Source organism: Silurus aristotelis (assembly GCF_946808225.1).
Source record: "Silurus aristotelis genome assembly, chromosome: 17".
Classification (NCBI taxonomy): Eukaryota; Metazoa; Chordata; class Actinopteri; order Siluriformes; family Siluridae; genus Silurus; species Silurus aristotelis.
This window is the reverse complement of record NC_139590.1, coordinates 22,060,918-22,078,425: the sequence shown is the minus strand read 5'-3', so window position 1 is coordinate 22,078,425 and position 17,508 is coordinate 22,060,918. Positions and strand designations below refer to the sequence as shown.

The 17,508-nt window shown below is 43.0% G+C and overlaps 2 protein-coding genes across 3 annotated transcripts; both read left to right on the top strand.

Annotated features, from left to right (window-relative positions):
• Nucleotides 1–1,952: 1,952 nt before the first annotated feature.
• LOC310739618 (piggyBac transposable element-derived protein 4-like) lies at nt 1,953–5,452 on the top strand. Its single transcript, XM_083565668.1, has 2 exons — nt 1,953–2,271; nt 2,836–5,452. The coding sequence occupies exons 1-2, from the start codon at nt 2,132–2,134 to the stop codon at nt 4,469–4,471; spliced, it is 1,776 nt and encodes a 591-aa protein (XP_083421794.1). The 5' UTR covers nt 1,953–2,131; the 3' UTR covers nt 4,472–5,452.
• Nucleotides 5,453–5,893: 441 nt separating this feature from the next.
• On the top strand, nt 5,894–17,115 carry ctnnb2 (catenin, beta 2). 2 transcript variants are annotated; one of them, XR_014537434.1, is made up of 16 exons: nt 5,894–6,116; nt 10,759–10,808; nt 11,431–11,655; nt 11,747–12,000; nt 12,113–12,351; nt 12,453–12,654; nt 12,757–12,901; nt 13,097–13,200; nt 13,320–13,658; nt 13,775–13,933; nt 14,023–14,142; nt 14,390–14,540; nt 15,057–15,178; nt 15,262–15,322; nt 15,668–15,935; nt 16,155–17,115. XR_014537434.1 is itself a non-coding variant. In XM_083565635.1 (15 exons), exons 2-15 carry the CDS (start codon nt 10,796–10,798, stop codon nt 15,871–15,873), a joined length of 2,340 nt encoding a protein of 779 aa, XP_083421761.1. In that variant the 5' UTR covers nt 5,894–6,116; nt 10,759–10,795; the 3' UTR covers nt 15,874–17,115. The 2 variants fall into 2 exon arrangements, 1 of the variants encoding a protein (XP_083421761.1); XM_083565635.1 differs by having other exon boundaries at nt 15,668–17,115.
• The last annotated feature ends 393 nt before the right edge of the window (nt 17,116–17,508 follow it).

Sequence of the window (17,508 nt, the reverse complement as noted above, 5' to 3'; positions counted from 1 at the left end):
AGATGATGTCATCGATTCCTTCAGCGGGATAAGGAGACCCATCCTTGACCTTTTATTTGCTGAATTGAATTTTGAGGTGTTTTTTGAAGAAGGTGTAAAAGAGTTTTTTTCAATCAGTATTTGATTTGTTTAAGTCGGAACAGAACAACACTGTGATAATGCAAAATAAAATGTATGAAGTTCCTTTCCCAGGGTTCTTTAACACAACATGGCTACTTTCTCTCATAAGCAAATCATTTTACAGGGGGATTCTGGGTAATTTATAAAATACTGCTGACTTTTTGGTCACAGTGGAGCATAAACTTATAAAAAACACAAACAGAGCTGAATGAAGTCATGCAGTTTTCAGCTCCGGACCAGAAGTGAGGAAAACAAATGGCAAAGCTGCTGGTGAAAAATGTGTGAGTTGTTCATGAGCGAATATCAGCATATGAATTGCATGATTCATTAAAAGATATTTCCTTACCAATAATTCATTTCCTCTTTCTCTTTATCTCTCTCTCTCTCTAACTCTGCATTCTTTCTGGATTTCATGCCTCACCTGACAATGTGCAATTTATCTGTCTGTTTTCTTGTTACAGTACATTAGACCTTTAGACATAAGACCACTTTCTATTTTTCCTTGTAGAGCACATAAGATCACATTTCTTTCTTTCTCTCTTTATTTTCATTTATTCTCTGCAAGCCACTTCCCCTTTTTGTTCGAAGGGAGCTGTATGATGGCTGAACCTGAGCTCTGCCCCCTTGCATTCTAACAAGCCGGGATATACATAGAAACGTTTTTCCTGTGCTGTAATGCATGTGTGACAAATAAAGCCTTCTTCTTCTTCTTCCAAAACACAGTCCGAGCTGGAAATGCTGGCGGTCCATCATACAGTCATATATAACAAAGTAGGAACATTTTGGAGAAGTCATCTGTCCGTTCTTACACTTTGACTCAGAACAACCCTAATCAGTGGCATCTGTTGATATACGGTATGTCCTGATAAAATCTATGCTTTGGAACGGTTTAAAGCAATGACATTGGGAAAGAAATGAAAAAGCCTTTGTTTTTTAAATCGGACATGTTATTTCCCTTCACTTATTAGGAACTAGGAGACCAAATGAGTTAGAGTGGAAGATCTCCTGCCTCCTGCTGTAGAGCTCTGGCCTCAACCCTACTAAACATCTTTGGGATGAACTGGAATGATGACTGCACTCCAGGACTCCTCACCTACATCAGTACCTGACTTTACTAACACTCCATCCTTCATCTTACAGAAGGTCTTCTGTTAAAGCCAGTTCTTGAATGCTTTTCTGTAGTTTGTTGCAATAAAAGGAACATGTCTGTGTCTCAAGAACGATAGAAGGTGTTTCCACACATGTGATAGAGCCTCTGTAATATCACAGTGTAACCATTCTTTAAAATTCTACATCACTGAAGAAAAAAACCAAACTGATAGGATCAGGAAAATAGTCGTATACTATATACATTTTCGGTAGACGTTTTGGTATTTTGGGACATTATTACATTTTACATCTCCTCTAATGATTTGGTGTATAAAGAAGTGATTGAGACTCAAAAAAAAAGTCAGACATTTGGGTATTGTGCATTTCACGACGTTCCGATACTCCCCCTAAGTGGTGGATTCATCAGATTCTCACCACAAGTCCATCTCAGGTGATTGATGATAATAGAAACAGCTTTTGTTTTCAACAGAAACATCATTTAATTGGGAGAAAATGAACAAAAATGGTTATAAACCTTCAGCAGTGTAAAGTCAACTGTAAGCAAATGTCACATGACGATGCGGTGCACCTTTGATTTTTTGTGATGATAAACGCTTTAGGAATCTAAAGAAGCCTGGGACATCTGATAATCTGATAGTGTCATTTTTTATACTTTACTCAGCCACCATCCAGCTGAAATTGTCCATTCTTCTGGCACGATCCTGTCTGCTCGGGCACATTTCACTTCGCTTTAGGAACTAGGAAGTTGCAAACCTGCCCAGCCCTATAGTGCATGCAAATAATAGCTAGGGTTTGAATCAAAAGAAGAAATATCTCGGTGTGAAAGGAAGAAACAACTGCATACATTGATGCTCTGCACTATTATTATTATTATTATTTGAAGCATTTCAATTGAGAGAATATGGCTTCCTCACCGAAGCCACAAAGCGGTATTCGGGAGAGCGACGATAATGGTGGAAACGGTTCTGGACGTCTAGACGACGAGGACGGCATAGACGATGAGATGGGTTTGGATAAGGATGGTTCTGACAGTGAGGATGAGTAAGTAATATGGCACAGGAACTGAGGGAGGACACCTCAGAAAAAAAATCCAGGATGTACGTACTATGTTGTCAATCAAGCAAATAAGACGATATCGCAGGGGTTTCCCAAGTTAAAGATTACCACAGAAAAAAATGACCAAATAAGTTAAAAACATTATCAGTGGAAAAAAATTACGTGTCGACTTTTAAAAAACACTCGAAACTAGTTATACACCCTATGTAAAGGTGACATAGTGACTTTATCAGATGTATGAGGCTTTTTACTTTCTTTTTCCATTTCTAAAGAAGAGCTAAACCTTTTATCTCTCTTTTTTTCGGTTTTTACAACATGGTTAAGCCTCGTTATTTTTCTTAGATTTTTCCATTCTCATTCTTCGGTTTTTAGAGAAAAATTAGTCCACTTTCTGTCTTTGGTTCTTTCATTTTCTGGTGACAAAGTAACACAATCGGCTACATCAATTCAATTTTGTAATAATACTCTTGTTGCTTTTGTAAAGAATACAAAAAACGTCTTGGAGCGATTGATATTTTCCTCGCGAAGGTAACCCTATTCTCTTTGCAGAAGTGAAAAGGATAACCAGTCCACATCTCCAGTAAAGAAGCCACATCTGTCCGCTGAGGCAAAATCTCTCCTTGCATGGAAGAACCCCAATGATGAAGACGTGTCTCCACCAGCGATTCGGTTCCGACCTGCACGGACTCCTGGGGTGCAACTGAATCCGACAGACACGTACACGCCACTGGAATTGTTCAAATTGTACTTCTGTAAAGATACTGTGGCCACACTGTGTCAGAACACCAATAAACAAGCTGATAGGAACATCCAACAAGGGTGCAAGTACAAATGGACAACTTTGACCGTAGACGAGTTCTACAAGTACATCGGACTGATTTTTTACATGGCCCTGTTGAAACTGGACCACATTAAAGATTACTGGAGGCAAAACAATATTTTTTCCATCGCCTTTCCGGGGACGGTGATGGCCAGAGACAGGTATAGGACCATATCCTGGAACGTGCACATGAGCGATCCGGATGAGGACCAGAAAAACGGCGGTAGACGAGGAACACCGCAGTATGACCGACTATTCCGGGTAAAACCACTCATGGACAGGATTCGGGAGGCCTGCAAAACCTTTTACCATCCAAAGAGAAACCTGGCGGTGGATGAACGAATGGTAGCAACTAAAGCAAAAACGGGCATGACGCAGTACATGAAGAGAAAACCCACCAAATGGGGCTTGAAGTTGTTCGTAATGGCAGACTCGAGCAATGGATACACGGTGGATTTTTCCGTGTATACAGGTAAAGACAGCTCCTACTCAGGACAAGGGATTTCACATGACATTGTGATGTCATTCATGGATCGTTCCTTCTTGGGTTCCGGGTACCATGTGTACATGGACAATTTCTACACAAGCTCAAAGCTATTCATGGATTTGCATGCTCACAAATTTGGTGCTTGCGGGACATACAGGGACAACAAGAAAGACAGTAAAGATTGGCCGAACACTAAGTTAAACGCTCTCGGTAGAACGTCACTCAGGGGAGACTTCAGGTGGATCAGGGACGGTCCTCTGGTGTTCGTGAAGTGGATGGACGCTCGAGAAGTCTCGGGTTGCTCTACGATCCACGCAGCCTACGATGGCGAAACGATTCAACGGAGGGTAAAGACCACGAAAGGGACATGGGAGACAAGGAAATTTTCGTGCCCAACTCCTGTCCTCAAGTACAACCAACACATGGGAGGTGTGGACTTGTCTGACCAACTGATCCAGTACTTCACAGCGCAGCACAAAACCATGAGATGGTACAGGAAGCTGTTTTTACACTTCTTGGACATTGCGGCTACGAACGCGTACATCTTACACAAAGAGCTCGCGGCGCAGCGGAAGCGAAAAGCCTCGACCCACAAGGCGTTCATGGAGGAGCTGACCGCACAGCTGTGTGGCATGTCGCAGAAAATCCCTTTAAAACGGAGCAGCTGCGTTCACATACCGGTGCCCGTGGCCAAACTGTCTACAGACGTCAGGCGGGTAGCTTCGCAAGGTCGGAGGAGCTGCGTCCTTTGCCGATCGCAACGATCCAAAAAAACGCCATGGAAGTGCAGGAAGTGCGATGTTGCCCTTTGCCTGCAGCTGACTAGAAACTGTTTTGAAGAATGGCACGAGACTGTCAGCTTAACTGTAGTAAAGTGAAAACATGCTGAGTTTAATCACAAAATAAATAACCATCATTGTGAATCGTTTTATCTTGACTTCTAAACTGGCATTAACTCGTGGGACATTCATTTATTTGACTATCTGTTCTACTGGGTGGCAAGAGAATAAGAATAATGTAAAATATGTTCTTTCCTATGTGGTGATTTAGTGATTCCTATATGATCATTAGATTATGTATGTTTTAAAAAGAAACATTGTTGGACAGATGGTTGACGAAAATAAAACACAACCAAAAGGATTTCATTCTCCCAGGTCTTTTTGAACTTGCAAAAAGTTTACCGGTAGATCAGAAGTTCTTATTTTTCCAGATCAAGATTTTGGTGAATTTACATTTCTAGACATTGATCCAGAGCGACTTATAATTATATCATAATGCATTCATGCAACTGAGCAGTTGAGCAGAAATCGTCCGATTACTGTCCAGAATGATAGTGCGTGTGCTCGCTGCAACCTCAGCCTCCTGTTCTTGTCTGAAGACCATCTGCCTCAGGTTTAGTTGTGGTAGCTCAGTGGTTAAGGTGCTGGGTTACTGTTCGGAAGGTGCTGCCACTTTTGGAGCCTTAAAAAGGGCCCTTAACCCCCGTGTGCTCCAGGCGCCATATGCTGACCATGCCCTCTGACCCCAGCTTCTGAACAAGACGGGTTATGGCGAAGAAGAGAATTTTACTGTGCTGTAATGTATTTGTGATAAATAAAGGCTATTCTATTCTATTCTTGTGCATTTTGAGACATTTTTCTGCTTCCCACAGATAAATATATAGAGTTATTAGAGCTTATCCTTCATAAGAACCACTGGGGTCTTGCTGGATGTTTTTACCATCCGAGATACCAACAAAATAAGAACATTTAAAGCTGTTCGATGGCATCTGCAGGATTTTGTCTGATAACCACATGAATAATTGGGTGTACAGCTGTTCCTAATCAAATGATCAGCATTAAAAATAAAGTGTTTATGTTGGTTATGTTTAAACACTTGTCGCCTCCTATTTAAAATAATCCAGCCCTAAAACACCATCTAAATCATTTACAATTTTTTTTTTTTTTCTGAAAGTAGATCAAAAATACTAAACTATTTAGTATTTGGAAGTTCTTCTCCCAAACCTCTGCTCAAAGATCAGTCACATTCCATACTAATGAATGGACCTCAACCGAACTACATACGACATATCCGTCCGCGCATTCCACACAGTTTTCTTCGAAGGAAATGGGTTTAAAAGAAACACAATTTTTTTGGTAACGATACGAAAATAGTTATCGTCGGGTGGCTCATACTTTGTGTAGGATAAAAAAGACAATCTGATAAGTGATTCCACGGGTACCGCAAAACCTATAAACCTCAGGTAGCGGTTTATTTTTTTCACTACGCGGTGAGATACATTCGACCGAACTCGCTTCCTCAGAGGTGTGCGCTTGTGCGTGAGAGGCAACGCGCATGCGCGGTTCGGCTCGGGCAGGGGCGACAGTGACGGGACGCCATTTTGAGGCTCCAGTTTCCAGCTAGCAGAGCAGCGAGCCGCAGCGGAGAGGAGGCACCGAAAACCTTTTCTTTTTTTGCTTTTATCCTAGTTTTTGGATATATTGAAAAGGCTCCCTCTGTCGCCGCTTAAAGAAGAAAGAAAAGGTGGGATGAAAACCGTTTCTTTTTTTAATTGTTCTATCGGATACATTTATATTGTGTGCGAGTTAAAAGAAGTTTAGGCGTTTTTTCTGTTTAGCATTGAAACGGGATTGTTTTTTTGAACAAACTCCCAAAATATTAAGGTGTACAAGACTTCTGTGGCTTGTTATTCCTTATTACCAATTTATTACTAATGTTTAACTTTATTAGCTTGTTTTCCCCTCTCGCACAAACTACCTTGTAACTGTGGTTTCCCAGTACTTGGCGTATGAGCTAACCGTTTCTTCGAACGAATAACTTTTTGAACTTTATTTCTCTTTTTATTGTTATGATTTTTCACATTCTTTACAACTACACGTGTGTGTGTGCGCGCGCGCGCGTGTACGAGCGACCGAGCGAGGACACCACTGTTTGGATAAGATACCCTGTTGTTGTTGTTTTTCTCCAACCCGTTTTCCGACAGGCCGCATCGGATTGGTTGACTACAGTGTCCACGCGAGCAGTTTGCGCGGTTTTGAGCCAATCCCGTTCGACGAGGGCGGGATTATGGCGGAATAGAGGTGTGAAGTGATTTGCGTCGGCTAGCAGTTGTCTTTAATGAGGTTACCTTTTGACTAGCATGCTAGCACCCAGCGTTTCTTTTATTTTTCTTTGAAACGCAGCATATTCATGTTATCAGTGAACCTTTTATGAAAAACGTTTTTGTTGGTCATTTGATAGATATGTTTGTTTTAACGTACACAATTGAGTAATTGAGTTGGATCAATACATTGATTATTCATACCTGAATTCTTGATTATTGTATGTTGTAATTATACGCATGGGCAAAGACTTGTGCACTTCCTATTGTTTGACATGCAATTAATTACTTAAGGTAATAATGAGTAATAACAATTTCAGCAGCCAACCATAATTGAAAATGACCAACAAGCAGGTATTAAATGTGTATGGATGAAAAAATATCCATGAGACACTGTTTACTTTTAGATCACAATGTTAGGGTGAAAAACACAGCAGCCAGAAAGACACGTCGTTTTCCACTAGGGTTTGGTTCAAAGTGTGTAAACGCTTATGGGTCTTGTTGCCTGATTTTCATAGGACTTTGTGTGTGTGTGTGGTGTTTCTGACTTTGTGTAATCAAACAGCTCTCTCGCCAGCTCTTACACAGGTGCCACTATAGACTATGCTTTCTTTTTTTTTTTATTTTTTTTTTTTATGTAATCCCTGCTCTAACACAAGCCTTGACACATCACTGGGTCCTAAGCGATTTTTTGTGAGGATAAAAGGTGAGTGTTTGTGCAGGAACAGGAGATCGAAAGAGCAGGATTTAAAAACCACTATAGAGCGATCGAGTCTTTGATCTGGCAGACGGGGAGCCGTGCGTCGTCTTGCACGGGAGGGGGAAAGCCCAGAAACACGGCATCCGATTTCCTTTGCGCCACTGCACGGAAAATGTAGATGGAGAATAACATGCTGGGTTTAGTTTTGGTCGCGTCGTACGCTTTGCGAGGCGACTTTCCGTGCTGTAAAAAAGCCTTAATCAGGCTGTAAATAAAGCAGGCCGAGGGGTGTCTTCACATTCGCTTCAAGGACGCAGCCTTTCTAAAATCACAACCATATGGGACAAAGATGGTGCATGTTCATGCTCACTTTGAATCATCACATTCGCTCTTTTTGGTTGGTGAAGAGCCCTGCTATAAGGATTGTTTGTATTAGCTGATATGTATAATGTATTAGATTCACTTATTTTCAGTTCCTCGTTTTTTTTTCCCCCATCTGATCTCAACCTTGTTGAATGAACTGCTTACAAAAGTGTGTGTTCATTGCTGCAGCTGCTCCTGTGTGCACTCGGAGTGTTTTCGAAAAGGAATCAACCCCCTTCATCCCCATTAAAAAAAAAAAAAAAAAAAAAAAAAAAAAAAAAAAGGGACCGTTTTATTAACTTTGGCATGACTTCACAGCTCTACAGTTTCCCTCCTTCTATTAAGAAGCTTTCAGTCTAGTTTGGTGTAGGCAGACATCTGAAGAGCCGTACAGTACCTCCCCGGCAGCTAAACACACACACACACACACGCGGTGGAATGTCCGACGCTGACTGCAGGATGTTTTCATAAATGTGGGTTCCTGTAATTACCTGTGTGTAAAAGGGGCTCTTTTTCTGAGTAAGAGCTTCAGATGGGCCGCTTGAATCTCGTTAAGCTTCGAGACGAGGGTGTGAATTGCTATATTTTAAGCTCCTCTCAAATGTTAATGTGGCTAGCGATGCCTGAAAAGCTTAATTCTTGAAGTATTTAATGCAAATAAAGACCAAAAGTTCAGCCATTTCCACCCCTTCAAGACCAAACCTTTACTTTTGATTATTATTCGTATGGGATTTTGGCTTTCAACAACTTAAGAACTCGGCAGAGAAAAATCTCAAACCTGTTGCGTTTTGACAAAACATAACCGCAGCAGGGCTTCGGCCAATGCTTTGATGTGGTGTTCTTCGAGACATAGGTATTAGAGTGTCCTAAAGATAAATACAGCAGACAGCACCAGTCGAGCACACACATTTACTTTAAACTGTTAGCAGAACGTTGGAGGTACCCAATTGTATAGGAAGTCTGTGGAATGAAATTTTGACTTCACTTGAACTAGGAGACAATGACAATGCTCCTGTGCACAAAGCCAGCTCAATGTAGATATCCTTTATATTGGTTGGAGTGGAAGATCTGCTCTAGAGCTCGAACCACAATCCTTGAACACCTTTGGGGTGAATTGAAAGGCAGACTACATCAGTACCTGACTTTAACACCACTGTGTCTAAATGAGCACAAATCTCCACAAGTGCACACACAAATATAGTTGGAGGTTATAACAGCAAATGGGGAGTAAATGTGGAGTGGGAAGTGTTCCAGTGTTTAACAGAATTAATTCAGCTTGTAATTTTTCTCAGAGGAGGACAGAACAATACAGACATGGCTGATTCATGTCAAAATAAAATCGCAGCACACCATCTTACCCTCAAATCCCACACAAATGAAATCCTACTCCGATAAGGCTTACACGTCTGATTTCATTTCATGTCATTTTTTTGGTCAGACCTGTCTGAACATAGCCTCATGTAGCCATTTGCATGTTACGTAAGTTGTAAATTGTTACACCGAGCGACAGGAAGACAAACATTAGCGCCATTGTGTTTAGTTACAGATCGTGTTTTTTTCGTCCTGTCATGGGGGAAAAAAAATACTGCTGATTTTTAAGTTAGTCACCAGTTAATTAATCTCTTCTTTCGTTCCTCAAGGGGAATTCAAGATATAGGGGCATTTCTTTTTTTTTTTTACTAGAATTATTAAACCCAAGCCGCCGTGCACTCTCGAGGCGTTCAATCTTTAGTTCAGGAAGCCGTACCAAAAAGTGGTTTCCGTTGTCCTGGATTAGTCCACATCCTTTCTCGTTCTGCAGAAACGCTGACGGCAGAAAGCCTGTGGCTTTTTACTAGATCTCGAACTCTAATTCGAAGCACCGTCTAATGTGTCTATACAGGTTTTCTCCTTAGTTCACGTATAACTGAGGGGGGGGGGGGGAGAAAGCAAATTCACCGTGAAATTTGTTTTACGCTGAAACAGCTGTGTATGATATACACACGATGATATCGAACATCTATAAAAAGCGTAAAAGTAAGACACTAATTGTAACGGCGATCTGTCGTGATCACAGGTCCGTCTCGAGTAACAATACACCCTTATTCAGTCTCTCGTTTTCGGTGTAAACTGCAGTATTTCTTAATCTAGTCAGATTTCACAGACGGATCAGTTTTAAAATCTTTTCAAATAATTTTTAGCCCATCTGTCGCACTCCTACTTCCTTCTGTCGCCTCGCTTCGAGAGCTTGATGGATCGCTGCCACCATCTTGGCCGGCTTAAGAAAGTTTTACACGACTACACCGGTTGTGATTTTAAAAACTCGAAATGAAGGATTGAATCATCGGAGTAACCCAAACTACTTTTACATTACTTTCACGAACGAGTCGTTGAGGTTTGTGTCGAAAAACCTGGTCAACAAAGCCATGTAATTTGTCCTGTGGGCTTGCAGTTGGTGGTGTGTTAGTCATTGTTTCAGACACGGTCTGTGTATTGCAGTGCTATAAAGCATTTCGGGTCAAATTAAGAGTCCGTCTCTCCCAAGGCCGGTTCTTTTCAATTAGCTTGTTGGTCTTCGTCACATTGTTCAGCACATCTCGATACTCTGATCAAGCGCTGATGAATGAGGCTGACTAACCATCAGGAATGTTTTTATTGCCAGTGCCAGGATGACTCATGGTGTGTGTGTGTGTGTGTGTGTGTGTGTGTGTGTGTGTGTGTGTGAGAGAGAGAGAGAGAGAGAGAGACTCAGACACAGCTGCCTGAATGCTGGGAGTTTCCCTGAAAAAGCACACACATGCACACGGAGCTCGAGGCTGTATGACTCGAACCCCCTTTTTCACACACAGACAGCTGTTGTCTGAAAGGAATGGCGTGCTGAATACGGAAGATCGGATTTCAGGCCGTTTGTAAGAGGCCGTATCGCATGTCCTCTTCCACAACTCTGCCAAGTTACACTTTGTTCCCCCGCCGACTTTCCGTCTTCATACCCATCAGTGCGTTTGCGTTTTTCTCTTTTGCAGATTCCGAAGCAGTTCGGACTGACGGCTTGGCATCACAATGGCTACCCAGTGTGAGTGTTCCTTTTTTATTTATTTATTTAGATTCCCCTGCAGTCTCAGAAATGATAGCCAGGATGTAAATGAACGGGTTCGCACGGTGACGAGCGGCCACCAAACGTGTCACCCTTCCCCCCGCTACGTACACAAACGCACCCACAATACCACACACAGCCACTGAAACTTGGGCAGGACACGGCAAAACATGTAGGGAGGTCTTGTTGAAAAATCTAGAATGTATGAGGGTAATTCGATAGCTTGCTGTATAATGTAGCGTTGTTTATCATTCACTGTGTGCATGTTTACACAGTTTAAAAGCCCAGCCCTTCAGATTAAAGGTGCATTAGTTACGCTTTTTTAAGAATTTTTATAAAGCCCCTTCTGCCCATCCTCTGTTTCCTCACTTGTGGTCATGAAACGCCGCCCTCTGGGATATACACCGTTTTATAGACTGATGCATATTCCTGAGTTTGTCTCGGTGTGTTAAGATTAATAGCAGATTTGCTGCTGCCTTCTAGTCATTTTCCTGATTAGTGATTTTGGGAGTGTTGCTATCAGTTATAGTGCAATTGGCAAATTGTTTTGATTCGTAGAAACACCCCACCCCAGTAAACATCTGTTCTTTGTTGTGTATAGCTGATCTGATGGAGCTGGACATGGCGATGGAGCAGGATCGGAAGGCTGCAGTAAGCCACTGGCAGCAGCAGTCCTACCTGGACTCTGGTATCCACTCTGGAGCCACCACCACAGCACCTTCACTGTCTGGCAAGGGGAACCCTGAGGATGAGGACCTGGATAACCAGGTGCTGTATGAGTGGGAGCAGGGATTCGGCCAACCCTTTACACCGGAGCACGTGACCGGTAAGAGTTGGTTTCTGTATTACACCCAAGTAGTTTTGGCGTCAAATATCCTCAGGTTGCCTCGGTTGATGCTCATACTTACTCTTTCTAGAGATGGACGGGCAGTACGCCATGACGCGTGCCCAGCGGGTGCGTGCCGCCATGTTTCCCGAGACCCTGGATGAGGGCATGCAGATCCCCACTACACAGTTTGACTCCGCTAACCCCACCAACGTGCAGCGGCTGGCGGAGCCGTCTCAGATGCTTAAGCATGCAGTGGTGAATCTCATCAACTACCAGGATGATGCTGAACTTGCCACCAGGGCTATTCCAGAGCTCACCAAGCTCCTCAATGATGAAGACCAGGTGAGGATTGTTTACATTTATGTCTATAAAAAGTGTTTGTGGCGTCAGGACATGAGAACAAAAATTTCCCACAAAACCGAGGCAGCATGTTTAACATTGGTACTCTCTGCAGGTGGTGGTGAATAAGGCGTCCGTCATGGTGCATCAGTTGTCAAAGAAAGAGGCGTCGCGGCACGCCATCATGCGCTCCCCTCAGATGGTGTCTGCCATCGTGAGGACCATGCAGAACACTGCAGACGTGGAGACGGCACGCTGCACCGCCGGCACACTGCACAACCTTTCCCACCACCGGGAGGGCCTTCTCGCCATCTTTAAATCCGGCGGCATCCCTGCTCTGGTTAAGATGCTCGGGTACGAGTTAAAAACATGGATGCAATTGTGTGATTAATACCGTTTTATCGCATTCAGATTGTCCACTATTATTGGTTGCTTAAATAATGTGTGTGTGGCAGATCTCCAGTGGACAGCGTGCTGTTTTACGCCATCACCACCCTGCACAACCTCCTCCTGCACCAGGAAGGAGCTAAAATGGCCGTACGCCTGGCCGGTGGCCTGCAGAAGATGGTCGCCCTGCTGAACAAGACCAACGTTAAATTCCTGGCCATCACCACAGACTGCCTGCAGATCCTGGCCTACGGCAACCAGGAGAGCAAGGTGAAGACTGATTCCATTACGGCTGCTTTGTACCGGTTCATGGGGTTTCACTGTATGATCACCCAGATTTAGTGTCAAAGCAAGTGTCCTTTCTTTCTTTAGCTGATCATCTTGGCCAGTGGTGGCCCTCAGGCCCTGGTGAACATCATGAGGACCTATACATACGAGAAGCTACTGTGGACCACCAGCCGTGTGCTCAAAGTTCTTTCTGTTTGCTCCAGCAACAAACCTGCCATTGTGGAAGCTGGTACGCGCACACACACACACACATCAAAAGTTTTAAGGTTTTATGGATTTGATGATCAAATTTGAGACCTATAAAATTTTATGTACATGATTTTTCATACATTTATTTGGAAGATGATATTAAGCAGTCACAGCGAGACTACAGCAAACAGTGGAGTGAGTTAAACAAACTGAGTTAAGACATTGTGTTTTTTAGGAGGAATGCAAGCTCTTGGCCTTCACCTGACCGACCCCAGCCAGCGACTGGTACAGAACTGCCTCTGGACCCTCAGAAACCTGTCAGATGCTGCCACCAAGCAGGTACGCATGCAGTTTCTGGTTTCATTTCAAAATGACAAAGCATGTAATAGCCATTTTATTTTGTCATTCTATATTGCTTTTATTCCTTTCTTCCTTCATAATTTTTTTATTTACTACAGGAGGGTATGGAAGGGCTGCTTGGGACCCTGGTCCTGCTGCTCGGCTCGGACGACATAAACGTGGTGACATGCGCTGCCGGCATCCTGTCTAACCTCACCTGCAACAACTACAAGAACAAAATGATGGTGTGCCAGGTCGGCGGCATCGAGTCGCTCGTGCGCACCGTGCTCAGAGCCGGAGACCGCGAGGACATCACCGAGCCTGCCGTGTGTGCACTCCGCCATCTCACCTCCAGGCACCAGGAGGCCGAAATGGCCCAGAATGCTGTGCGCCTTCACTACGGTCTTCCTGTGGTGGTCAAACTCCTGCACCCACCCTCACATTGGCCCCTTATTAAGGTGCGAGGTTTCCACCAGATATTTATCACAATATAAAGATTTTTCATTGCATGTTTGTCAAAAGTTGTTTATTTAACAAAAAATGTTTATATACCTGTTTGTGTTTTGCTCCCCAGGCCACGGTTGGATTAATCCGTAACCTGGCGCTTTGTCCAGCCAATCACGCACCACTGCGCGAGCAGGGTGCCATCCCCCGATTAGTCCAGCTGCTGGTGAGGGCACACCAGGACACCCAGAGGCGCACTTCTATGGGAGGCACACAGCAGCAGTTTGTGGTGAGTCTTGACACTAGTACAGACCAAAAGCCCCCCTCCCTCATCTAGACTTAAGTTTGTGACTGGGTTTTTGTTTGTGTGCTCTACAGGAAGGAGTTCGAATGGAGGAGATCGTAGAGGGCTGCACTGGCGCGCTTCACATCCTGGCCAGAGACGTGCACAACAGAATTGTCATCCGTGGACTCAACACCATCCCACTGTTTGTTCAGGTACGATATACTGTACGTTTTGCAGATGTTGATGGTTGATGAACGGGTAGCTCTTAATAACGCCACATTGAAATGATAGGTCCTGTTTCTGATGCATATTGTCTGTGAACTGGAATGATTTTTAGACGAAGATCGTTAATAGTTTAAATTAAAAAAAAGTGAACCGTTACTATTGCACAAGCCCGGAGGTTATAGTTGTCGAACAAAAGCAACGATCCTCATTAACCGTCTCTGCTTCGGTTTGCAGTTGCTGTATTCTCCGATCGAAAACATCCAGCGTGTGGCGGCCGGTGTTCTGTGTGAACTGGCACAGGACAAGGAAGCGGCAGAGGCCATTGAAGCGGAGGGAGCGACGGCACCCCTCACTGAACTGCTGCACTCCAGGAACGAGGGAGTGGGTGAGTGCAGAGCTTGCAGAAATTAAGTCTAGCTGCTTTTAATAAATTTGAGGAAATCCTACTGAAAAATCTTCTCACACTCCTTTTCCTCTCAAAAGTGCAAACCACATGCATGCACACTTAATTTCAGCGTCTTTCTGTTCATAAAAGTAAATCCGAATAAGGCAGCAGATTAGTAACCATGTGGGTTTGATCAATTCTTCCTGCCCTTTCTGGTACTTTAGCCTCTTCTAGGCAGGTACATTCTGTTCTGTTTGGAATGCAGCATAAGGACAGCTGTGTTATTTGGTTTGCTCGTTTTGGACAAATTCAACAGTAGCAGTTAGATTGATTAGACCATGAACGTTTAAGGCACAGTACATGGAGAATCACTGCTGAAGTCTCAAACAAATACAACATCTCATTAAAATAATTCTGAAGACGTCAATTATTCCGCAAGTAATTGCGTGCAACAAACAACCTGCTGAAGTGTTGCTCGGTTTATTAACGGCCCTTTCTCTCTTTCTTTATATCCAGCTACGTACGCGGCAGCTGTGCTGTTCCGCATGTCTGAGGACAAACCTCAGGACTATAAGAAGCGTCTGTCCGTGGAGCTGACCAGCTCTCTGTTCAGAACAGAGCCCATGGCCTGGAATGAGGTATGTGCACTCAGTAATGAAGTACACGCACACAAGCGATTTGATTATACGGCTGGATTTGATTTGCTCTTCGTCTTTCTTAGACTGGTGATATGGGTCTGGACATGGGAGCTCAAGGAGAGCCTGTTGGATACAGAGCAGATGGTACGAGTCCTGCCACGTACACCGTCGCATCTGTTTGGCTTGTTTATTTCACATCAAGAGTCAGAATATTATCCAAATTTCAGATTCTTTTATTTTAAGTCAAAATTGAACATAATACATTAAAGGTCATATTACTGAAGCTGTAAATTATGTACGCATTTTATAGTAATCCATAGACTATATCTTTATTAACTCTTAGAACATTGAATCTATTAAAGTATTCGCTGAATGCACCATTAATTAGTGTTTAAGCAGAAAACTAGTGCACAACTGCAGCACTATATTCCATTATATACCATTATATTCATGTCTATTTATACATCTTCCTCCTCTCACGCATCATAGACCCAAGCTACCGCTCCTTCCATACCGGCTACCCCCAGGACGGTCTGGGCATGGATGGCATTCTGGAACACGAGCTCTCAGGCCACCATCCCGGAGCGGATTACCCAGTGGAGGGGCTTCCTGACCTCGGCCACAGCCACGACCTGATGGACGGCCTTCCTCCAACAGATTCCAATCAGCTGGCCTGGTTCGACACGGACCTCTAAACACATTCTCACACACACACACACACACACACACACACACACACGGTCTGCAAGTAGAGAAGGTGAGGGACTCAAACCAGGTTCATGGGGTTTGTACTGTCTGTAATCTATTTTATTATAAGGATTAATTCCTTCAGCGAGGAACATGGAAATGGAGTTTAAAAATTTAACTTCTCTTTGTGGGTTTTAACCTTCATGAGCTTGCTTTTGGTTTTTTCCCCCTTATGCAACTCACGTCTGGTAACAGCTTTTCTCTCTCTCTGTCTCTCTCTCTCTCTCAGCTGTATTGCTTGAATGAATCTGCATTTTTTTTTTTTTTTTTTTTTTTTTTTGGCCTGGGAGTCACTGAAGGGTTGCAGCGAGCATATCGGAAAGTGCCTGATACAATGCACATATGCGCACACACACACCCCCACACACAAACATGTACACACGTTGTAGATGAGAGGGAGTTTTCTACGAGGAACAAGAGGAAGGGAAGTCACCTCCCACTTTTTTTTTCTTCTTCTTCTTTCCTTTTTTCTTCTGAACTTCCCCCCCCCCCCCTGATGGAGGAAGGAAAGTTAAGAGGGATCTTGAGTGGTTGCTTTTTAAGAATGGAGAATGAAGGTCCAAAGATGGAACTGTAAACTTTTTTTTTTTCTTTTTTTTAAGCATTGTTTTTATTTGACTTCTTTTTTTTCTTTTTTTATTTGATCAGTCTGTGTAACTGATTTCCTAGCTTGGTTTTAATTTCTAGTATGCATTCATTCTATATATATTTTTCCATTTATTTGTATTTCCTTTTTTATGTCTTCTGTAGTGTTGAGTTGTAGTGGACTTGCCTCGTTTCGGTTTCTCCGATCTTTCTCACGTAAACGGTGTCAAACACTAATAATCAGTTTCTATGTAATCTGACTGAAAGTGTAACAATGTGTAGCTTTTCTTTTTTTTTATACGATTAGCTGTTAAACCTTGGAGTATTGGGGTGGGAGAAATATATGCATTCTTATTATAAAATGGCCAGAGAGGCGCTTTTCAGTGTCGCACTCGTTCCAAATAAGGTGTTGGGGTGAAATGTGGAGAGGGAGGGACTGATGGATGGATGGAGGGAGGGGCACATGGGCTTGACAAAGATCTTTTCTTTTCTATATCTTGAGGTAGTCTCTCTATGAAGCGACGTCGTTGTTTTCGTTTGCCTGTGCGGCTTCTTTCGGGAACATGGATAATGACATAGCTAAACAATAAAAGACTTTTATTCCACTCTGTATCCCAGGATTGTTTTTTTTTGTCGTTTGTTTGTTTTGATTTGTTTTTTCAGGAATCAAGATTGAGAAATAATGCATTAGCCCCCTTGAAGAGAATCTGAATCTCTTCTATATAAATAAACCTGAACACGCAGGCAGATTGCGAACTAAGTGCTGGTTTCAAACGTGTCCACTCCCTCGCAAGTAATTTAGTGGTTCCTGCACTGAAAGGAAATACTGTAATGAATGATGTGTAACTCGACATAAAAGCAACACCGTATTGAAAAAATTTTTTGCTGCAATTTCCAAATAATACAATTTGAAAATGTGAACCTTTCAGAAATCTCAACCATGTGGTGCACTTTTGTTTTTATATCACAAGTAGATTTACAATGAAAACACTGAGTAA